A 22,978-nucleotide genomic window follows, 5' to 3' on the forward strand; every position below is an offset into this window, starting at 1 on the left:
CTGTGCTTACACAATAATTTCATTGCTGCATCTTATTTGTTATTGTTTTTCATTTATACCATCCATGTTCTTTCTTTTCTTGCAGATTGTGATATCTTTAGTCTGAACTTTTTAACTGGAATCAGAGCTGGATGTTGGGGTCACTTTCTTTTATTGTACAATTCAATGACATTAAACTGCCCTAAAAATCCAGATCATTTGTCTAAAAAGTAAATGTTGTTGGGTTTTTGGTTTTTGTTACCAGCAGTCATACTGGTAAACATAACTGTATTAACAAAAAAAAATTGTCCAATTCCTCAAATACTGTATTGAGAAAAATGAAAAATTCATCTTGGAAACCATGTATTTTATTGTTTTATTTTCGGTCACTAATAAAACTGTGAACGTCAAAGAGGAGTTTTGCTGAACTCTGATTAGCAAAAATGTGATTTTTAACATGCCTGTTCAGTTTTTTCTATTAAGTTAATCCAAAGACTTCTTGAATAAATTTAAGCAAAGTATACCTTATTATAAATATTCAAAATTTAAAAATTTCTTTTTGCTTTCCTTTTGATGGACTACTATTATGTAAATATGAGAGCAAAACTGATTTCAGGCATTTTGGAATATTCCAGTGACACACTGCATTTTACAAGTACTGAAATATTTGTATACTGTAGGAGAAAATGTGCTTAAAATTCAGAGAGAATTCTTTTAAGTGGTCTTTTTTCTGAGAGGGAAAAAATAAAGGGAAGCAACGTGGTGGTAATTCCCTCACTGTGATTTACCCTTGGCAACACCTTGCAGCAACTGTGTTCTCCAAAATGAAGGGTGCTTAATTCTTCACTTTCTTCTGTATTCTGCAGGTCCCATAACAACAAACTGCAGTCTACAGCTTCTTAGAGTTCAGCGTGTTAACCTAACACACGAGCAAGAATCTGGTTGTCTGAAAATTTTTAATTAAGAAGCCAGATGTTTTTAGTCAGGTTATCCTGACAAGACTTGATGTAAACTGCGTTTTTATTGGTCACAACAGTCAAATTATATTCTTGGCTTATTTTGTCCAAAGGACAAAGAAATAAAAATCAGCAGCACCACTTTCTTGTCAAGATCAAATTGTTGTACTATTGTGGCAGAAGCAGGAAAACTTTGTTTTGTTGAAGGAGAGAGAGAAAGAGAGCAAGAAAAAAGATACAGTAAATGGGGTCACGTTTAACTCCATGGAAATGCCACGTCTGTTCTTCAGTGAAGAAGCTGGTTTAAAGTCCACACAGAAAACTTTGACTGTATTTATTTATTGTTGCAAAAAAGACGCTTTTTTATTGCTGCCCTCATTTGTCAGCTAATTATTTTTTCTTATAAAATCCAGCCCCGGTTACATGTAATCCATTCTGTATCTTAACATGATTCCTGTAGGTAAAAGTACAAGAAGACCTCTAGATGTCTTTTCTTTCTATGAAAGGAGCTGCTATGTACACATGTGCACACACACAGAACTGGGAATCAACAATGAGTTTATCATTCATGGTAGATAAAAACAATTAAGCTTGCATAAAAGTTGGGCTAAGTGGTCATGGACTACAGACTCTGTTGCCTTGAATATAACAGTACAATTTGTCATTTACTCTGCACCAGACTGAAATGAGTAAAATCTATTTGAAGGTATCTTGTTTGTAAACATTTGTCAGATTCTAATTTTTTTCTTTTGTATTAAAATTCAAAATATGGATGTATATGAAACAAAATAAATGGAGATAATTGTTCTCCCCACAGATGTAGGTGTCTTTGAGTGTGCGCTAATATGTTTGTAACACTTTGGGGATCTGTTCAGAACAATAGATATTTCAGGTAATAGGGGAGGGAAGTGGCCAGGGAGATCTGACTTCGTTTTGCTCCAAAGGTAGTGTTTACTACGTTTCATCCTTAAGCAGCTGTTATCCCTTTATAAAATTTCTACAGTGGTGCCAAAATTACTGTAACAGATAACGTGGTAGGAAGTATTTTGTGAAATGTCACCGCCCACTGCTGAATTAAGTGATGTTTTGCCAAGTACTCTAGGAATGTAAAGTACCACGTGTAATGATATCTTTGAAAGGCATTCTGCACTGCTTCATTGTTTTCTGTGTGAGGAGTGCTACTACGAGGGATAAATGGAAGTCACAAGAGGATGCAAATTGCAGATGACAGTGCCGTTTCTTTCCGATCTATCACTTTCACATTGCGTATATAAATGACTTGCTCATATTACCTGTCTGTAGTTAATCAGCCATGGTTTGTATGCGGCTCTTCAACCATTTGACTAGCTTTTGCACTAATTCACAGTTAACTTCTGTTCTACAGCGATCCGGGGTTTACCCAATTGATGGATAAGCTCCCTTTGGGTTTAACCTCACACCTTGCTATGCAAGAACCTCTTCTGTTATTTTTCTTAAAAAGATGTTGCTACTGACCACACTTTCTTACACTTACAGGCTCAGGTGTACAGGTTCTTCTGGGGTAATTTTATCTAATAAAAACCCATGGTTTTTTGTACATACAACTGTTGTCATTTAACCTATATGTGAAAATTAAAAATAATTGTTCAATGTGAAAACAATAATCCATTTATGCTTCTTAAAGTTAAAGAAGAGTAGTTGCGTTTAGGTTATGTTGTCCTTTGACGTTTAAAAAAAATGCTGCATATTGTATGCATTGTGTTTTTAATGCAACAAGGAAAAAATCTCAACTTTTAACAGCATTTGAACATATCCTGCATCTCATCAAAACTTCGCAGTATTTCTGTACTATTTATTCATATATAAATATATATGACATGATTTAAAACTTTCCTACCTGTAGGCAATAGATTGCTATGTTTTTAACAAATTGTGGCAAACTGAAGAGTACTTTTTTGTACCTTATAGGACACATCATCCTAGACAAATAAAGTAATGTGTTTGACATTGATTTGGTGGTGTTTCTAATGAAACATTTGATAACGTTATCATATATAGGTCTTGGCATTACCAGATTATATTCAACTGCCAGTTAATCAGGTTGATTAGGGAAATAATCTATACCTACAATTTAATTGTGCTGAGAGCGTTTTTTAGTGTTTTCAATTGCCATTGAGGTACTTTTCTCCATTTATTAGTGGTGATCTTTTATAGTTAAATGGTGTTACTGAAAACACATCACTCGTAATTAATACCCACCTTCCTTAAAAGCATGTTAAGTTCATAAGACTTGTGATCTCTGTTCAGTCATCCTCCTCTTTGTGTTTTTATAAATTATTGCAACGTTTGTTTCAAAGTGGTCATATATTGTAACACAGCTTTTGATAATGTGTGCTGTACCAGCTTGATTTTCTTTTTGTCTCCTCAAACAAATTTGAAGTAATTATCCTTGGCCTAGATTTAGTTCCTGCAAAAGTTAGTGGGGATTTAAAGTAGAATAAAAACTTGGGCTTACCCAAAAGCCTTACATAAACCCCTGGAGAGACAGGAAGACAACAATATTCCTGTACACCTGGATTTCTGTGTATTGGCTGCAGAATTTTCATGCTTATCCTGCTGGGGAAAGAATGATTTACTGTAATGTATCAAAATGACCATGGCAGCTATTCCACGTAAGTGCCATCTTCTTTTCAGTGTGGTTAATGCTGTGAGGTTTTTGTAATAGTAAGTGCAAGACTGTGGAAATCCACTTGATCTAGAAATATTTTTTTTTCATCAGTACATTAGTTAGCATGTGATAACACTGGTAAAAAGTAAGAACGGTCATTAGGCTCCTGCTCCAGCTGTATTTCAGTTAAGCTGTGAAATACAGTGGCTTGTTGCTCAGCTGTTGTGATAACATTTTAAGGAGCGACCTCTCAAGCAAGAAAGAAGAGGTAGGAGGACTTTGTAACGCAAAAAGAGAACACAATAAATGGCTCTTCAGGCTTGCTTCTAGAGTAATAGCTGTATCAGAGTGGTGCAGATGTTGTGTGTCAGTTATTGGCATTTTACTCGGGCTTTGGATATCATTAGCACTGGGATACTATCATTTCTCTCTTCCGAGAGACAATCAAAATGAGATATAGCTGTGGATGTTATTTTTGTACCCACACTTTGCCTGTCTTGGATTACGATAACGTCTTGGGGGCAGGGAAGGGTGCTTCATTGCTGTTCTGGGCAAATGGATGACTGTAGGATTTGCTGGTTAGTCCCTGGCCTTCAGTTGAAAATAGAAACAAAGAAACTTGAGATCCACATGCAACCCTTCCTCCTTCCTTCTCCTGTCCCTCCCAGTACACTCCAGTGCTTTGATTCACTGCCAGGAACAGTCATTCTGCCAAATCAAAAGCCCCCTCAAAGTCTCTCAGGAATATTCCATCTATACGTGCTGCGCTCCATGCAAAATCTTTCACATAACAAAAGTGAGACAGTATATTTTTTTAGATAGGCACAAGCTACAAATATATTTCTGTCCATTAGTAACAGCCTTTTGGGTCCCAAAATATATGATGTTTGCTCTTGGTATTTGGCTTCTATTCTCTGTATCAAGAAATACTCCATACAGCGTGACATATCACCCATCCACTACTCCATAGCTTTTCAGTGACACTAGATCAAGCTGCAGACATGTATGACGGGTAGAATTGTGTTAGAACTGCCTTTGCTTCAAAACAGAAAATGTTTATAGAAGCCACTGCTTCCTGTTTGACGTCATACCATATATATCACTGTATATATGTGGGGTTTTTTAAGCTAAATGGCACTTTCCCATTTTTTTAATATAAATATAGATCTTAAAATCCCCAGCTGACTTGTCAAACAGGGAAATGCCTTTGTTTAATATCATTACATAAGCTTTTTGGATCTTCCAGAACCCAGGAGACAGTGAACCCAGAACCCCATGAACATTTTACTCGTTTCTTTTAAAGACTTAACGATTTGTGAATACTGACTCTTGGAATAGCAAACATTAAGATCCCCTTTGCAGCAGTTTCATAGCTTCTTGCATCCCACCACATTAAAATTACTAAAAAATTGTATTTTTGATTCAAAAAGTAACTTTACTGATGTGCAAGTACAAACTTGGTAATATTTCTCCTGGGAAAATGACATTTAGTACACAGCTCTAGGACTGAACTTTTAAGGGACAGACAGTGTAACCAGGCATACAAAATGTGCATCCAATTGCGTGCTCATTTTGCATTCCTTGGCATGAACTTGCGCCGTTATTCGTAAGCCTAATTGGGCATTTGTGTTGTGCAGTTACTTGATTTGCTTTCAGTTGGTGTATTCAAATACTCAAAATAATTACGTAGCTATTTTGTATGCTTCATGTGAAAATCCAGCTCTGTTTGAAGAATGACGTAATTTTTAAAAGTCATATGGACATGTTTGAGGACACCAAAACAATACAAATGCTATGTAGTTTTGCTGGTTTCTTTTGAATAAAATGCATGTAATACTTTAGGCAGAATTGTGTGAAAACACAGTGGACGTCCTCTATAGATAAAGCTATGGTATCATCTAACATTCGTTCAAGGTTAAGGGTTTGAAAGTGCAGTTACTTCTTGTGGACCTAGAACAACATCTGCAGAATTTTACTTTACAATTACTACAGATTATTAGGTGTACGTTACAACAGGGGAGGCAATAATAACCTGTGGCTCTGAAAACAGCTGGAGCAAATTCATGACCATTTAACATTCCCTAGACTGACTTTTGTGCTAAACTTCACGATATATCTGTACCTCGTCAAGACATTCAGTTAGCGTTTGCTAAAGCGCAAAAGCAAGTGTCGTATCACAACCACTTTCAGAGGTGAGGAGAACTGTCGCCCGCTGTTGCTAAACCATGGCCGGGTTTATTCTGGAAGATGAATTCTGCTGCTGTCTGTATCCTAGACGGAGGTTACTGGAGCCTTATCTGCATCTAGTGTGAGCCGCTTGCACTGTGCGATCCCTCTTCCTATTGAATCTCTTCACGTAGCTGCTGCTGCTTCTAAGCAAGCCATCCCCCGGCCTCAGGCGCCCTCGCAGGAACTGCAGCAGGTTTGCGGGGATCTGTCGTCTCTTGTGGTAGATCCGACCCATCACAATGTATCTGCTGCCTGCAAAATAAAGGAGACTTCTGTGCTGTGAAGAAAGCGTGGATTCATTCGCTACACTCGCTCTACGGGCAACAGATTTGTGAACAGATGGGAAGTTGTACCCTGCAGAAATATATCCTGTACGTGTGGCTTAGTACAGCGGCACCCTGAGCTTCAGTGGGACTTGTGGGTTGTGCTCGCATGGAAATAATGACTTACTGTGTTGTATTGCAATTAGAAGCTTTTTGGGGGAAATACTGGTGTTTGATAAACTTGCATCTAGAAGGCAAACTGGACTACTTAAAAAGGTATCATCTTAAGCTCCTGTTTTTTGGGTTTTTGGTTTTTTCCTCAAACCTGAAACCTCTTGCAATCATTTTGGAACTGGATAAAGTTAAGAAAGGACTACGCTGCTACCTGACTTCTTCACACAGTTGGTTCTCTTCTGAAAATTTAGAGAAACTGGGAGGGAAGAAGCCCTCCAGTTTAACAGTAAATAGGGTGGTTTTTTTCTTTTCAAAGTACCACAACAATGCAGGATAAGCCTATTAAACTAGGGCAGACTAAAATTGCACTGCATGCAGGAGGAATAGTGGAATGGATTTAGCTGGAATTATTTACCAAGTTTAAAGTCGGGACATGGTTTACTGCAGTTTAAAGTATCCAAAACTAGAATGTGAACTCGAAAGAAGAAGCCATCAGGAGTAATGTACAGGCGACTCATCTTGTATAATCCATCGCTGTTTACCAAAAGCGTAATCAAGTGGATTCCATTCCCCACTCTTTCCATGTTATAAACAATTCCATTCACTGCTGTTTTAAGGGAGGGGGAAAAAAAAAGAAGCAAGCATCAGATTACATATTTTGGTGGCAACTCAGGTTATATGTGAAGGCTCTCATTTAAAATGCTGTAAAGTAAGCATCAGCAGAAATTCTTTGGCTCAGTAGTGGGCAGCCTTGGAAGTAGGTTCCTTCAAATAATCATATTTGATGAGGTCATCACCTTAGTTTTTGCTGAGTTACTAACCTTCTTATGCTTTACAGGTCTGAGCTGTTTCTCAGTCAAGTTTATAAGATGTTGCAAAATGAAGTGATGGGTTTAGTACTGTTTTCCATCCCAATATAGAAAAAGTGGACATATTTACCTAACAAAGTAAAATTTTCAAATGTAAAATTTCACAATGAAGTACAAAGCTAACCTGCTAATGAAACACTTCAGCTTTTGAAAGAAAAGGCCCTTGTCATACCAAGCAGCAAGGGCACCAAGTAGGCAGTGTTGTACACTCAGACAATCACTTCATGCTGTCCACCCAATTTCTGGTTTTAACAAGTGCTGAGCTGACTGCAGGAATCGGAAAACAACAAACACGTTAGGCAGTTAAGGCAAATAGGACTTCTATAACTCGTGTGACACCTGCCTCATTGAGTGAGAACTTTGATTCATTCACTTATTCTTTAATCTGCACTGTAAACCTGAAGAAACGAAAACCTCTTTCTGATCACTGCAACGGAACCTTGGCTGATCTGTTGCTCAGACTGTCTTTTTCCTACCCATCTCTTTCAATTTGAGAGATGAATGAGACCGCTATTTGTTACAGGCTGAAATAACAAAGGTCAGGTCGCTATAAGGCCTGCGTTTGACAGGAATGCATGAAAGTGATAAAAAATAAAGACTATAGCATTTGTAGAAAGCACTTCCTGACTTCTCCATTTAGAGAAAACAGATGTCTTGTAACGTGTTTATATTCTACAAATGGAAACATCTGTTACCACTAGGCATGTATTTTGCTTATCTCTTAAAATACTGTGAGAAAAAGTTGGTATCTATTTTACAATTTCATAAGCACAAGGCAAGATTTCAGTCAGAAAATGCGTGCTCTTAAACAGTCAGTACAAAAATGCCAGGCTATTTTCTACCATCTTTAGCTACATCAACTTGGACACAAGGACTAAAGACATTGAGTCCTAAGGAACATCAAGGAGAATCCTCTATAGAGAGAGGGTCACAGTTTTATTTTTGTTGGTTTTCCATTTTATTTTCATTTGAAACTTTAGCCCCCAAAATCACAAACTTGCTCTAAATAGTAGGAGGTAAGTAACACAGCTACAGTGTTTAATCTTAGAGTATCTAAACCAATTGGTCTTTTCGGTTCCATTGACCAGCAGCAAGAACGCTCTCCTCTTCCGAGTGAAAAGTAGAGGAAATGGAAAAAAGAGCAATACTAGCCCAAGGCAGGGAAAGGGTAATGTAAGACTTGGTACTGTTCATCGTAGTACATTTATAAACAGCTGCAATGGGTTCTTTTAGTGTACTTGGTAATTACTTAACATACTCAGTGAAACGCTATCTTAAAAGCAGAAGTGAAATGTCAGTAATAGATGAACAACAGCAGCCTGTGCTTTGTCTCTGTGGTTCACAGAGGACACAACTTACCAAATTCACTCGCACAGTAGGCCTCCACTTCGTCTCTCTCTTTCCTGCACTCGGTCAGACATGCCTTCTCCTTATCAGCATCTAGAACAGGCACATAGACTGAGGGACAGCAACGGGTCCTTTTGGGTATTTCATCCAAATTATGCCACCCAACCTTGGGAAAGCTCAGGGTATCCCTTGCCAGAGCAGCCTATCCCCTTACCTTTCTTCAGCGCACTGAAGTGGTACAGCAAGCTGGATGACTGGCGGTTGGTGACCCAGGAGGGTTTGGTGATCTTTTTGAAGAGATCAGTATGTTTATAGGGGATTATCTTGCCTGGTCGGTTGAAGTGATCCAGCGTGTTAGGATCATCTGACTCCACTGCTCTAGAGTCTGGAAAAGGATGAGCCTCCACTAAGGATGTCATCTTTTGATAGGAAGATGCTGCGTGATGGAAGTGAGCCGACACGCTGTTGGCAGCCTCAGCTAGCCGTCTATCCGCGTGCTTTCTGTTTGCATGGTTGAAATCAAAGGTGGCAGGAGAAGGCCCTTCAGTCGGGCTCTCCAGAGGCAGAGCCCCTCCATACTGCAAAAGACATTTCCTCAGCCCTGTGCTGTTTTCTAGAGAAGGTTTGGTGTGTTTCTTTTTGTCTGACAAGAGGGAGATGATTTCAGGAGGTTTTGGCCGCTGCAGGTCAGTGGGAGGCAGAAGCCAGCGTTCTGTGTGATTCTCTCTGGTGCTGCTGCTGCCCCAGGCTGGCAGTTTGACTTGGCCAGGTGCAGAGTCTGCTGAACTATAAGCATCTTTGCTGAGAGTCTGACTGGGTTTCTCAGCATAGGGCAGGGATCCTACAAACGAAAAAAAAAGGAGAGAGCGAATTAGCATTTTAATTTTTTTATTCCTTGAATAGGAAGTGCCTGGCAGATTTGCGGCTCTAGTCCATTATTGAGGCCTTCAACAATAAGACAATGTAACTGATAAGTAGTTCAACAGATGAAATATAGCAGAGCTCCTCATTCTTCTCTACTCAGATATAGAAAGCCCAGTACAGAGAATGCAGCTGTGTGAGCAAAACACAGGAGATTTGCATTTTTACTTTATTATTGTTGCAAATTAAAAACATGTATAAACAAACCCTCTTCTCAAAAGCCTGAATCTCTAGGGAGCATCTGAGGAAGCAAGGTTCACATTGCCATTTGGGATGCTTGTTTAAAAGACCATGACAACAGAACTATTTGGTTTTCCCATCCATAGGACGCCTCATTGACAATGTCATCTGGACTCTTCAGTGGCTTTGGGCTTTGAATGCTACTAAAAAGATCTTTATCCACAGTTTTGGGTCTCTGACTTTTACACTAGAGTTGTATAGTAGCAATACCATAGTCTGGTAGCTAGGCTATTGCTGCTGAGTAACAATTATTTCAAGGCTTTTCTTAAGTTGAGAGGACAAGGGTTGAGAAAGACAGGAAGTGTCTGGCAACCTAGTGAAAAATGGAAAGGCTTAATGACATTGTTCACGCAAGCTGGACAGTCACAGAGGCCTTCATTTATACCTTCACCTTGATCACTTGGACCTCACAGATTAAAATGACCTTCTGTTTAGCCTGGGAAGAGAGAAATTTTCTTGTAGTTAATTTTCCTTTTACTTTAGTCCTTCACTGCATGCTTTTAGTTAGCCAGCACAGTTTTAAAACAGTTCACCCACACACAGCCGCCGTCTGGGTGTTCACTGTCTGTGGTTAGCATCGTGTAGGAGGCTGATCCTAACTCCTTATGTGAAAAGAGATATTTGACATACACAGATGAACAACGTCCTGGTTTATCTTCTATAACTGACTCAACTGCTGACCTTGCCACTTCTCCCCCTTCGCTCTCACCAGCTGCTGTCATGGGAAAGATTCCCTGATATTTGGGCTGGCCACACATAAAGTCAAAAGAATGTCCATGAAGAAAGGGGTGGAAGAAGTCCAAGCTAAAGAAAGCAATAGGCAAGAGTGTTTTGGAGATGGTTCAATATGAATCTGTGAACTCTGAACAGGTGTTTTGGACTTGGTTTTGTAAGTATACTTTTCTACCAGTTTATCATACCTTCTCAGTCGTGGATCATAACAAAAAATAGTTCATTTTTCTCTGCTTAATCTGTTCGGGACCTTGAGGTTCATTCCCTATACCAGGATATTCCTGTCTAGCTCTTGCAGCTTAAGAAATACAACTACAACATAATCAGCTCCTGGACTTCTCTTTCCCAATGGAATAGATATATATCTTATTTCTGTACCATCAATGAGGTACTAAAAAAAAAAAAATATCTGTTTAGGACAGCTTGCTGCAGACACATGTGACAGCACAGAGCATGTTGAAATAAATTAGAAATCTGAAGTTTACAGGTGAGAGGAAGGAGACTAAAAGGGAAAAGTCACATACAAATAAAAAATCTCAGATGCAGAAGCAAGTCAAACTTCAATTGCTGAATGATGGCTAGCAGGATACATGGCACCAGCTAGCTGCCTGCTTTTGGCAGGTGCTCTTAATTCTTTCAAATGCTGACAAATCAAATATTGCAATTTACACTCCCATCCCACAAACATGTTGAAATGTTTCTTTCCTGAACCCTTATATGATTACTGCTACCATTTGCTGAAAAGACTACAGCTGAAGAGGGCTGCTTGGGCAAGAATTTGTAGTAATGTGTTTAGCCTCCCCTGATACTAAAGGCAAATATGCCCCAGCCCCGCTTTGAATGTTAACAGACTTACCGGCCACTGAGCTGGAAGATGATCTAATGACAAAGCAGAGGAGCCAGAACACTTTGGTTGTCATTTTGAAGTAAAGTTTTTCCAGACTCAAAATGAACTGGAGTCTTTTATGCCCTTCCCCCGATTCATGCTAATGAGAGGCAGCCTTAGGGGAAACAGGAATCACTCACTGGACAACCCACTGGAGCAAGACCAAGCTGCTGCCGTCCCCGCTAGCCTCCCACTACCCCTGCCAAGGAGGAATGCACAGGGACACCCCCCTTCCCCATATACACACAAGTCTATACTGCCTGCAGTCACCTGTGTTTCCAGGAATAACATATGGATATACGTTTTTAGCAACAGATTTTTATTTTGGGGGAAGGTCTTGCTTCCTATGGCATTTTGTGGAGAAAATCATACAGAACAAACATGGGTTTACTCTATTTGGAGAACTACATTATAAAGTGCAATTGACAGATGCTGGAACATGCATCACCTCTGCAATTCAGTGTCTGTAAATGATGTGTGTTACAATGAAACATATTCAGGTATTTCTGGCCATCTCCAGTCATGCAGCTGGTAATCTCCTCTTTTAGTTTAAGGAACCCTTTTCAGTGATTCTTTTCAGACTGAAAAATGCAGTAGTTGCTGTCCAGGCCAAGGTAAAGCTCTGCTGACCCCAGATACAGCTTTATTTTTAAATCTGTATTTGCTAACATGAAGAACTCTGCAAATTTTCACGCACAAAGCCCATCATGAATTAAGTAGGCTTATTTCTATGTTCCCAGTTGAAATGGGTGACCTTATTGCTAGACAAGATTTCCATTGTGACAGTTTATCTCACTAGCCGCTACTGGATGTTGTGAAAGTTAGTGAACTCATTCATGACTTTAAGGTGTGATGAACAACTTAAAAACCCCATAAAAGCACTATATCCCAGCTCCTGAAACCCACCCCCCAACAGAAAATCTATTCCTCAGTAATGCCCATGTCATGCGGTCCAGCTATTGCCTAGTTCAAACACTGTTTGTTTTGTAGTGCCGTAATTAAGCAGTTTAGTAGAATTCTTAAAAGTTCAGGGCTTTATCTCAAGCAGCTATGGCTGAATATATAGAAAATTAGCCAGAATAGTATGCAAAATAAATGAAATTTTAACATATCTGTTACTCAGTGTGCTAAGTTTCTGCTGCAGCATTTAATTTATCTTTATTTTTCCTCTGTTATTTTAAACATTTTAATTCCAAAAGTATCCCAAGATAGCTACTACAGAAACAGGAATTTAAACTAAGGATGAGGTGAGCTCATATGTTCCTTTTGTACCTCATCTCCCGCTCAACCAGCGTGCGTACCTGCAGCAAGGGAGAGAAGTCGGGAGCGTGACAGGCTCACTCGCGCTGTCGAGGGTTGCGCTGAGGATGGATGGATGGATGCAGGCGTGAGTGTCCTGCAGACCTTCTGTGCTCCAGGGAGTTTTCTGTTTAAATTAGCTGGTAGCGTAACTCAACCTGTATTAATGTATGACTGTATCCGCATTAATGAGTTTCTCCAGGCTCTTTACTTGGACAGGATCTTGATTAGAAGGACAGTCGGAGCGTTTGGAGTATTTCTACCGTTCAAGAAGCTACAGGCATGCCAGCAGCAGCGGAGAGGGGGGAAAAGCTTTCCCGGTCTGAGGAAAACAGGGACCGAGAGTGCAATAGCCACGTCCTAGCCCCAGAGACTGCAGACAGCTGCCCTGGCAGGAGTTACGCTTACAGCCTCAGCTTCCCTCGCGTGTTTATTACCACAACGGCTCTGGAGGACTCCACGGTGCGAGACCCAGAGACGCGACCCCCCGCCGGGACACTTGGCGACGGCCCCCGTTCCCCGGCCAGCCCGCCCTCACGGCCGCCCCGGGATCAGGCCCGCGGCTCCTGGAAGAGAACTAACCGCCCGCCCGCTCCTGTGAGGTAGCCGGGGACACTCACCCGCCACACGGCTACATCTGCGGCGGCCAAGGCGACGCCCGCTCCGGCCGCCTCACGCCCTCGTCCTCCTGTCAGAGAGACGGGCCCCGGGGCTGAGGCGCAGGATCCCCGCGGGAAGAAGGGAGACGGGAGGAGGCGGCGGCGGCGGCACCGGGCTCGGTGGGCGCCCCGCTGACAGGGCGGCGGTTGCGGCGGGCCGCGGCTGAGGGAATTTGAGGCCGCGCCCGGGGCTCGTCGCGGCGGCAGAGCGGGTTGCTGCCTCCGTTTCGGCTCTTCCCCGGCGGCTGCGGGCGGCGCGGCTAAAAGTGTTTTGGGGTGGGGGAGCGGTGCGGGTAGGCGATAAGAACGTACTGCGCTGCGCGGCAGGAGATAGCCGGGCAGCCTCCGCGCTGGATCCACAAAACGTCTACGGTACGACCCAGATGGGACTCGAACCCACAATCCCCAGCTCCGGAGGCTGATGCCTTATCCATTAGGCCACTGGGTCACCCAGCAAAAGCTGCGAGCGCCGCGCAGTAAGAGCCCCGCCCGGCCGGCGCTGGCTCCGCCCCTAAGCGAGCTTGCACGTTCTCCCTGCTCGTGACCAGCAGGCCCCGCCTTCCCGATCCTTGCCCCTCCCCTCCAGGGCTCCGCCCCCCCTCCTTGCACACCATTGGGCCCGGCGCTGACCTCCCCGACGGGCCTCGAGGCCCCGCCCTTCAACGTCACGCGAACCCGGGCTGCCGCTGCCTTCAGGGGGTGGGCTCGTGCTCTCAGCACCCCCTTCCCGCCTCACGCGGGCGCGAGGCCTGTCACGCGCGGCCGTCACCCTCCGTCCCTCAGGCGCGTCTCCGCCTCAGGCGATCCGCTTCCAGCCGCAGCCGCCCTTCTCCCGGGACCCTCGCCTTTAAACCCTTCCCCTCACGGGTCTCCCCACGTCCGGCTTCGCGCCACCTTCCTGCCCCTGCCTCCTGAGCCGCGCTGCAGTTAGCTCCGCGGCCTCCCGTCAGCTCCACGCACGGCTTCCTCCCCTCGCGGCCCTTGTTCCCTCTCCCTTCCTCCCCTCGCGGCCCTTGTTCCCTCTCCCCGTTACCTCAGCCCCAGCCTAGCCACTGTGGGGTCGTTCGCCCCCAGGCTGTCCAGCCTCCCTCCATCCCTCTGTGGCGTTCCCGTACTGATAGCGGCCCTCAAGCCATGACACCTCCCTCCCGCCCCATGGCACATGCACCCCGTGTCGGCCTGCAGCACCTCGTACGCGGCTACCTCGAGATCTCCCTGCCCTGGAACACCCATCCCTGCGCTCTCCTTGTCTCCTTCGTCCAGGTTACGCTGCTCCAGACGGCGCGCTTCACGGCAATTCATGACCTGGCGGACTTCCTTCACGCAGGCCCTCCGATCCTTCTGCATGCCAGGTGTTTTACCTCGATTTCTACTGTTGAGCTGCTCTTTTTCTGTCAGACTAGCCCCTTTCAGTATCTCTGTTTGTGAATGATGCGCTTTCTCTTCTCTTGACTTCCCTGCTCCTGCTTAAATGTTCTTGTGATGTTTTTATTTTACAAAGCTCGGAACTGTAAGGCCCAAAAACCGCTATGTAAAATGTCACTGGTAGTTCCTCCTCTGCGTACATTTTTGTCAACTACTGTGTGCATCTACAGTTCAGTGTAAATGGTTTAATGTAATGGTTTAACACACAGATGTATCAATGTGTGTCTCTGACGCTTCTCTGCCCTGAATTGTACATTATATGTGTGGAAATGCCTGAATTGCTGGCAGAGTCATGTTTTTCCCCCCAGGTTTAATGGTTTGAATTACATCTCCTGTGAAACAGGGTCTCCTTTTGTATTCCATCCCTTGCAAATAGGCCAAACGCATCTGAAACAATCCCCAATCTGTCGATTTGCTGGACATGCCACAAAGGCAGGCATACTTTTTTTGTCATTCGGTACGATTTAGTTTTGATCTGACTGGGTTGCTGTTGAATTGGTGTTCTTTAAATTCCTGGGCACCACGTTTCTTGGGGACAATGCAGGGAGTCTCAGGAAAAGCCTGCGGTGACCTGATGGTTACTGAGGTAGAAATTAGGCTGTATGTGAAGAAAAGGCATGTCACTGCCCCAAACCGCTCAGAGCCTGAAAAATCTCCTTTTTCTCACCCCATCGGGGGGGTGCAAACCTCCCGCCGACCATCCTACTCTCAGTCCCCGGTTGAGCCGCCCCCCCTGTGAAACTACAAATCCCGGCATGCCATGCGCCGTCTCCCGGCGAGGAGCCCCGCGGTTTTGCCTACACCGTCCCTGCGCGTTGAATGCCGGGAGTTGTAGTGTCGGGGGGGGACGGGTATTTGAATACGTGACGCCCGGTCTGCTCTTCCGGGAGCACCGTGGAGATTCGTTTCCCCTTCCTCGCGAGACGAGCTGCATTTCAAACCGGCCAATCGGAAGGTTGCTATGGCTCGAACTGGCCAATGGCAGGGCGAGGGCGCGGGAAATTTAAATCCCGCCTGGAGCGGCCGGCGGCAGTGGCGGTGTGCTCGCAGGTTGGGAGCGGCGCGGCGGCGGGAGGACGGTGGTGGTGGTGCCGGCGGCGGCTTGTGCGCGGATCCCGCGGCGGAGGTGGCCGGCTGCGGGGGCGGGAAGGAAGGGAAGGGGAGCCTGTGGCAGCGGTCGAGCCGTGTATGGGGTAGCGGGGGTGCAGGCTGTGCGTTGGGCTGTCAGAAGGGACTGGGCTCCGCCGGCGGTAGGGCAGGTCGGCAGTCCCTATGCGGGGGGGGCTCTCCGGAGCCTTTCGGCTCTCTACGGTCACAGGCCACTGCATGGAATGGGGCGTCCCGGAGCAGGCTGTGTGTTGCGGCTGAGTTGTGGCCGAAATTAAGTCCGTCCTTACGCAGTGGGTCACCCCGGAGCTGGCCAAGGTGCAGGGGCCTGCTTCCTTAGCAGCGTAGCTGCTACTACGTGCCGCTGGCTGTATCGGTACAGCAACCACACCCCCATCCCTCCGGAGGGCTCTTCCCAGTACGGGGTCTCGCTGTTCCCATCAAAAGGGGTCGGGGTGGGACTGGGTGGGGGTGCCTGTGCAGTATAGGTATATGACACAGTGAAAATAGTGTTTAAAAGTGTGTGTGCTGCCTATAGGAAGTAAAACCAATCTTGCTCCTAAAAACAATGACTCTGAGAATGTTTGTGGCTGGAAGTGCCTTAAAACGATGTATGCATGTCTACTGCTTTTGTGTTAGTGCTAGAACTTACTGTGACATCTAGGTGTTTAAAGAGGCAGCTGTTAAGACACTAGTATCTCTGATCAAGTCAAAGGCCGTTATTGTATCCACTATGGACAAATGTCTCTCATTCTCAAGTATTGATCCCAGTTTTTAAATTTAAGTCTTGTGGAGTAAACTTGCTGTTCATTTGCTCTGTTTTCAGGCTTGTTTTTATCTGTTTCTCTCAAAAATCTAATAAGCAAGATGTCTACTAACGAGAATGCCAATACAGCAGCAGCTAGACTAAACAGATTCAAGAACAAAGGAAAGGATACTACAGTGAGTATTTTGATGCAACTAGTACTTTAGCTAGCCATCATCTCTTTAAACATGAGTTGTAAAAGCCAAGAATTTACTATGAATGTATGTCCTCCAGGAAATGAGAAGGCGGCGTATTGAAGTCAATGTAGAGCTGAGGAAAGCTAAGAAAGATGACCAGATGCTTAAAAGAAGAAATGTTAGCACTTTACCAGATGATGCCACTTCTCCCCTTCAGGAAAATAGGAGCAATCAGGTAAGTAGGTACTTTGAACAGGCATGCTCGGAGGTCTTGCAATATAAGCTTATGCAGCCACTCTAGTAGGAATCCCTTCTCATGTGGGGGACAGCACTACTACATGCGCTTTACCATCTTAAGTCTGTACTACCAACTCTAATGGACAACACTCAAAATGTAGTTTAGCCAGTTGTGTTTAAGCCTAGTATAAGAGTGGTGTGAAGCACTTGATTAAAAAAAGCTTTCAGTAGTTCAGATAACTGTAGACAAAGCTGCAGCTGATGAGGTTTTGGAGTATCACGTAGTGGTACAATCCTTTAATAAAGGAAGTGGTTGTAAACTGGGGTCTATTCATAGTATTGTATAGAAGGCCTCTGGTCATGATGACACATGCCTTTCTCAACAAAGCATTCATGTAACTTTTTATTGTACAGGTTTCAGCACACTGGTCAGTTGAAGAAATAGTCAGAGGAGTTAATAGTAATAATATGGAGCTTCAGCTACAGGCTACTCAAGCTGCCAGGTAAGGAGTTTAGAGGTAACCAGTTCAGCTGTGCAAGCCAGTAACTAGACAAGGTAAAAGAACTGGCTTATGAGCCTAAGTGTCTGCTTATGGCAGCAGCTGTGGCTCTTATCAGACAGTATTTCAACAAACACCTGAGTCAACCTTATACACAATGTTTAGGTACACTTAACTTAGTCATAATTTTATTGAAACCATGTGGCTTTTGAATATTTGAAGTGCCTGAACATTTTACTAGGAAGTAGTAATTCTTTCTAGTGGTTTTGAGGTGGCAAAATAAACAGTAGTCCATCTTAGAGTTGTAGGAGTAATAATAGTAAACCCTTTGTTATAGCAAAATAATATCTTTAAACTGTTAATAACTGACTGCAATATTTGAGTGCAGTGATCTACCTTAGAATAATGTGAACAGTAGATGACTGGGGTTTGAAGTATGCCAAGTTTTGTTTCTCTTTCCAAATCTAAAATCTCTTTTTTGCAAGCTTGTATACTGCTGCAGTGCTGCTTCTGGCAGTCATTAACCTCTCTCTGCTGAGAAACCTCTAGCAATTCAGATGTATTATGACTCTTGTGTGTCTGCTTTATTTCAGAGTCTGAACAGAACCTCTCATGTAGTGAAGACATGCCAAAACCAATATTAACAGAGGTTAAGGAAGCTAGTGTTCAGCTTGTCTGTAGCTTGTCTGTATTTCTCCTTTGTGTTGCGTTGCCTTCTCTGAATGTTAAGGCAATGCTAAACCTTTTCTTTTTTTAAACATGGATTTTTTAGACTATTTAATCTGTTGTTCAGATCTCTGCAAGCAAAAATAATGCTTTCTGTTTGTCTTCCTCCTTAGGAAACTCCTCTCAAGAGAGAAGCAGCCCCCAATAGACAACATAATTCGGGCTGGTTTGATTCCAAAGTTTGTCTCCTTCTTGGGTAGAGCAGACTGTAGTCCTATTCAGTTTGAATCTGCCTGGGCGCTTACCAACATTGCTTCTGGCACGTCGGAACAAACAAAGGCAGTAGTAGATGGAGGGGCTATTCCAGCCTTTATTTCACTATTGGCCTCTCCCCATACTCACATTAGTGAACAGGCTGTGTGGGCATTAGGAAATATTGCAGGTATGTCACTATGCTAGACAACTATTTCAGACCTTATTTAAGATAGGAGGACATTACTACTTGCATGTCATGCAGCATACTGAGCTTCTTGGGAGTTCTGCCTTAATGGTTTTCAAGTAAAGACATGCTCTGCAATGTAGAGTATGTTATAGACAATTCTTTATCTTCAGACCTGGTATAAGATGTCTTATGCAATCCCTGGCAACCTGTGGGTTGGATTATGTGGATTGCTTCCATATTTCAGGTCAATTTTGACAGAGCTACATAACCATGCTACAACATAGGGCTTTTTAACATATCTCACTTGATGTTTTTGTGACTTATCAGTGAGCTCTGTTCTGTGTGTTGACTAGAAGGGGGAAGGGAGGAAGCAGATGGCTCACATAACTGTGTATGTGATGGCCAATAATCCTGGCTTTGAAGCAGCTACTTACTGATGTGAAAGTACAATATACTGAAGTTTCTCATGCACCTTTCAGGATTACGTGATCTGCCAGTGTTGGATCCCATTCTTAAAAAAAAAAAAAACCACAAAAAACCAAACCTGGTCAAAATTAATAATATAGTTAAATATTTAATTTGCTGTATTGTTTCCAACAGCTCTGCCTTAGAGAACAGTGAACATGCAAAATATTGAGCTCAATAAAAGCCTCGTTTAATTGGAGTTTTCTTAAAGTTTGTCCTTAGAGTTTTTTTAAACTCAGTTATAAGGTATTTTTGTACTTTGCAATAGAAGAATTCAAACTTTGATATTCTGTCAGCATTATACTATAAAACTCAGTCATGCAACCAATGATTATAATGCATTTGAAGTTCCATATTATGGGAAGAGCTCTGTTCTAGTGGTAGGGCTTAGATAGGTTTTCAAAGAAACATGCAAGTCCCTGCTTAGTTATGAACTCTAAGACAAGCTGTATAGAAAACATATGCTAAATTACCTCTTTTTTTCCAGCAGAAAAAAAAATTAAGCTCAGTGGCTTAATTAGAAAAACACATGCTTGTCATATGACTTAACCATGGCAGTAGTTCTTTTGTCCTGTTTTTTTCTTCTTATTTTATCTAGCCCTTATTAAGCAGTAGAAGAATTCATCCTCTAACACTTAATGATTCTGCATGCACATGTCCCTCTATTCTGGTCTTCACCTGGCTATTTTTCTTGTTTTCTCAGGGGATGGCTCTGCCTATAGAGATCTTGTTATTAAATTTGGTGCAATTGAGCCGCTGCTGAGTCTACTAGCTGTTCCTGATCTCTCTTCCCTGGCTGTAAGTGTGCAGTATGATTCAAGTTACAATTGCTAATAAGTGAGTAAAAGAGCTCAAGTATGCTAATCATTTATTTCAACTCTTGCAGTCTGGATATTTACGCAATGTTACTTGGACCCTGTCAAACCTGTGTCGTAATAAGAATCCTGCACCACCCATAGAAGCTATTGAGCAGATTCTTCCAACTCTTGTTCGTCTCTTGCACCATGATGATCATGAGGTGTTAGCAGACACATGCTGGGCACTTTCCTACCTAACAGATGGTTCCAATGACAGGATAGAAGTTGTAGTGAAAACTGGATTGGTGCCACAACTCGTGAAACTCTTGGGATGTAGTGAACTGCCAATAATGGTAAGCTATCAGGCATGCAGATTACTGTTGCTTGATTTAAGTTGTGAATAAAACTGCAGTTAGAATAGGGTCCATTTAACTGAATGGTTCTTTTCATACCTAAATTGGATGCTTGTTCTAGGTCTTGTGTGGGTAAGACTTGAGCTTCTATCTTGCCTGGAGACTGCCCCATATGAGACAGACTATTGCTGTTGATGACTATCAAGCTTCTTTACTTAATCATTAGATTTAACACACAGGCCAGCACAACAGTCAACATCCTTTAAAGCTTGCTTTTAACTCTAAACTACTGTTGCAAATCCAAATTCCAGGGACAGTGTTTAGAAGCGGGCTCTGTGCACGCTATAGTTATAGTACAATAAAACTGCATTGGTACTTAAATGGTTTTCCTAAGCTCTGTCATGGATAGTTGTTTGCAGATTGGCCTTGGAAAGTGTGCAGTCTTAGCATGCTTAATGTCTGCAAATATAATGCTAATGAGGAGTTTAAAACTCACCAGTACATAGCATATCATGCTGTTAACTGGGAAGACTAGAGTGGAGGGACATCAGATATGGTTGTACTCGTTCAAACACAGATTAGATGATACCAGTTTTCCTAAGTACTATTTTCATATTTGTTTCAGACTCCTTCATTAAGAGCCATAGGAAACATTGTCACTGGTACTGATGAACAGACACAGATTGTTATTGACTCGGGAGCGCTATCTGTTTTTCCAAGTCTCCTTTCTCATCACAAGAACAACATTCAGAAAGAAGCAGCATGGACTATGTCCAACATCACTGCTGGGCGTCAGGATCAGATTCAGCGAGTTGTAGACCATGGTCTTGTGCCTTATCTCATTGGTATTCTGAGGAAGGTAAAGAAAAACTATTTACTATGTTGAGGCTTTTGCTGTTACTACTACTACTATCTGTGTTCAAATACCCTGCTTTTACCTTCACAGGGGGATTTCAAATCTCAAAAAGAAGCTGTGTGGGCTGTGACTAACTACACAAGTGGTGGAACAATTGACCAAATCGTGTATCTTGTTCAGGCTGGTGTTGTTGAACCCCTACTGAATCTCCTATCAGCTAAAGACAGCAAAACTGTGCTAGTTATCCTGGATGCTATTTCTAATATCTTCTTGGTATGTGGATGCAGTATATTCAATCATTGTCCATGTTGTTGCTAATGGTTCTCCAGCAGTTGGTGCTGGATCTCTTTCCTGAGGTTATTCCATGCTTATCTGTTGCAGGCTGCTGAGAAGATTAATGAGACTGAAAAACTTTGCCTCATGATTGAGGAGTGTGGGGGTCTAGACAAAATTGAAGCTCTCCAGTCACATGAAAATGAACAAGTATACAAAGCCTCATCCACCCTGATTGAGAAATATTTCTCAGCGGAAGTAAGTGGCTGCAGGATAACATTTTTTTTTCCCCACATATTTTCTATTCTAGCATTTTCTATTCTTGCACTGACTACTAGGTTAAAATGCTACTGCTCTTTCAAAACTCTTTTCTTTTTCTTCTAGGAGGAGGAAGACCAAAATGTTGTACCAGAATCTACTGCTGCCAGCTACACTTTCCAAATTCAGGGCAATACTCCAGATACTTTCAACTTTTAGATCTTGCGCATATTGCAACCACCTACAAGTCATTTGGCACACAAATGACTGCCACCTCTTTGTCTTAATAGTTCCTCTTGTTTTTACTGTGGTTTTTATGTGACCTGTAGCACTTTGTCTAACTGAAACATACTTGAACAGTTCACAACTGTACATATGTGAATTTCTAACTGTAAACTTCATTCTTTGACATACTTGTAAATATGTGTTCTCTTTCTGGCTCTTACTGTCCCTGTCAGGGATAAGGATGTAAGCGGGCAATACCGGCTTCTCACAAAGCATGAGCCACTACTTTGCAAGCCTCTTCATAACCTATTACATTCTATATAACCTATTGCTGTAATCAGTACACTGAGTAGGCTTCCAAAGAGGATTTTTATTTGATGTTCAATAAAGTGATATCAATACATCAAACTGAACTGTGTTAGTTGTTCTCTTAAGGTGACTGATAAGTATATTCAGTCAAAAATGTGTAATGGCAAGAATGCAGATCTAAACAATGAGAGAATCAATGCTGAAGATGGTGGTTGTAAAACAGCTTAGTCACACTCTGACTTCTGCATGTAGCTGCCTTCTGTTAGTGCAGAACAAATGAATTGCTGCTTGTCTCTAGACATCTCTTACAGAAGTCTGACTTGTTCTACTCTGTTTCTAACTCAGCTAAACTATCTTCTGCCTTATGGAGAAATATTTGAAGACTGTAGTAGCAGTACTTAACTGCAAGGAATAGTGTGGAGGAGGGGTAAGTTAACCAATTGTAAGTATGTTCAGGTAGCCTTAGCATAGGAAATGCTTTGGAGCAGTTGTCTGCTCTAGAGAGCAAAAATGAAGGCCTAATCTTGGAATCAATTGATTGTCCCTTTACTTCTAAAATCCTTACAGTAACCTACTCTGTGTCTGCATGTGGTTGTGTAGGGTGAGGATTTAGGGCGGGGGGGAGGGTAGGGTGTGGAGAAGAACTGTATTCTGGTTTTCCAGCTTTCTGGAAAAACTTGATTGATTTCATTAACTGGAACAATCTAGGACTCCCTAACTATATTGACTCAGCTCTCTGAGCTTCTGCAGCTCTTATGATGGTGTAGGAGATGTCAGTTTTTCATAGCTAGGTTTTTCATAAGCATGACTTATATCTGAAACATAGCATGGCACTTCAATTATTAATAAAAGGGGGAGGGGGGGGGAACCTAGTGGGTAGACAATTCTCCCAGAGTTCCCATAGGCTGTTTCTGCCCTTTTT

The 22,978-nt window shown here is 42.7% G+C and overlaps 3 protein-coding genes and 1 non-coding gene across 31 annotated transcripts in view; 2 read left to right on the forward strand and 2 right to left on the reverse strand.

The window, feature by feature from the left end:
* BPTF (bromodomain PHD finger transcription factor) overlaps positions 1–1,749 on the forward strand; it is a 56,965-nt gene extending 55,216 nt beyond the window's left edge. For 18 of the 19 annotated variants that reach the window (XM_075044267.1, XM_075044271.1, XM_075044277.1 and 15 more), the window contains one exon: positions 846–1,749. In XM_075044267.1, coding sequence (XP_074900368.1) covers positions 846–882 — 37 coding nt within the window. In that variant the 3' untranslated portion in view covers positions 883–1,749. The other variant, XM_075044270.1, reaches the window with a different exon arrangement.
* Positions 1,750–5,795: 4,046 nt separating this feature from the next.
* Positions 5,796–13,317, reverse strand: C13H17orf58 (chromosome 13 C17orf58 homolog). Of its 7 annotated transcripts, none has more exons than XM_075044298.1 (6): positions 13,163–13,317; positions 12,545–12,700; positions 8,679–9,305; positions 8,477–8,557; positions 6,664–6,855; positions 5,796–6,063 (listed from the first exon to the last, which is right to left on the reverse strand). In XM_075044298.1, exons 3-6 carry the CDS (start codon positions 8,881–8,883, stop codon positions 5,876–5,878), a joined length of 666 nt encoding a protein of 221 aa, XP_074900399.1. In that variant the 5' UTR covers positions 8,884–9,305; positions 12,545–12,700; positions 13,163–13,317; the 3' UTR covers positions 5,796–5,875. The 7 variants fall into 7 exon arrangements, with proteins under 7 accessions (XP_074900399.1, XP_074900398.1, XP_074900397.1 ...); XM_075044297.1 differs by having other exon boundaries at positions 12,545–12,716; XM_075044296.1 differs by having other exon boundaries at positions 12,545–12,864.
* KPNA2 (karyopherin subunit alpha 2) lies at positions 13,029–22,142 on the forward strand. Of its 4 annotated transcripts, XM_075044290.1 has the most exons (12): positions 13,029–13,144; positions 14,465–14,553; positions 16,560–16,675; positions 16,773–16,910; positions 17,327–17,415; positions 18,252–18,520; positions 19,689–19,783; positions 19,872–20,135; positions 20,761–20,994; positions 21,082–21,264; positions 21,373–21,522; positions 21,649–22,142. In XM_075044290.1, exons 2-12 carry the CDS (start codon positions 14,502–14,504, stop codon positions 21,739–21,741), a joined length of 1,683 nt encoding a protein of 560 aa, XP_074900391.1. In that variant the 5' UTR covers positions 13,029–13,144; positions 14,465–14,501; the 3' UTR covers positions 21,742–22,142. The 4 variants fall into 4 exon arrangements, with proteins under 4 accessions (XP_074900391.1, XP_074900389.1, XP_074900392.1 ...); XM_075044288.1 differs by lacking the exon at positions 13,029–13,144 and having other exon boundaries at positions 14,029–14,553; XM_075044291.1 differs by lacking the exons at positions 13,029–13,144; positions 14,465–14,553 and adding an exon at positions 15,466–15,676.
* TRNAR-CCG (transfer RNA arginine (anticodon CCG)) lies at positions 13,577–13,649 on the reverse strand. The gene has a single exon. It is a non-coding gene; the product is annotated as a tRNA-Arg (tRNA).
* Positions 22,143–22,978: the final 836 nt, after the last annotated feature.

This window comes from Buteo buteo, chromosome 13 (genome assembly GCF_964188355.1).
Source record: "Buteo buteo chromosome 13, bButBut1.hap1.1, whole genome shotgun sequence".
Classification (NCBI taxonomy): domain Eukaryota; kingdom Metazoa; phylum Chordata; class Aves; order Accipitriformes; family Accipitridae; genus Buteo; species Buteo buteo.

Bases quoted from the DNA above. Each gene is read 5' to 3' on its own strand.
- KPNA2 (XM_075044288.1), top strand. From the start codon at position 14,364: ATGCACCCCGTGTCGGCCTGCAGCACCTCGTACGCGGCTACCTCGAGA. The intron at 14,554-16,559 runs GTGTTTTACCTC...CTCTGTTTTCAG, and splicing joins CCGATCCTTCTGCATGCCAG to GCTTGTTTTTATCTGTTTCT. The intron at 20,136-20,760 runs GTAAGCTATCAG...TATTTGTTTCAG, and splicing joins GTAGTGAACTGCCAATAATG to ACTCCTTCATTAAGAGCCAT.
- C13H17orf58 (XM_075044292.1), bottom strand. From the start codon at position 11,277: ATGACAACCAAAGTGTTCTGGCTCCTCTGCTTTGTCATTAGATCATCT. The intron at 9,306-11,213 runs GTAAGTCTGTTA...TTTCGTTTGTAG, and splicing joins ATCTTCCAGCTCAGTGGCCG to GATCCCTGCCCTATGCTGAG. The intron at 6,064-6,663 runs GTAAATAATTCC...TTTATTTTGCAG, and splicing joins ATGTCCCGACTTTAAACTTG to GCAGCAGATACATTGTGATG.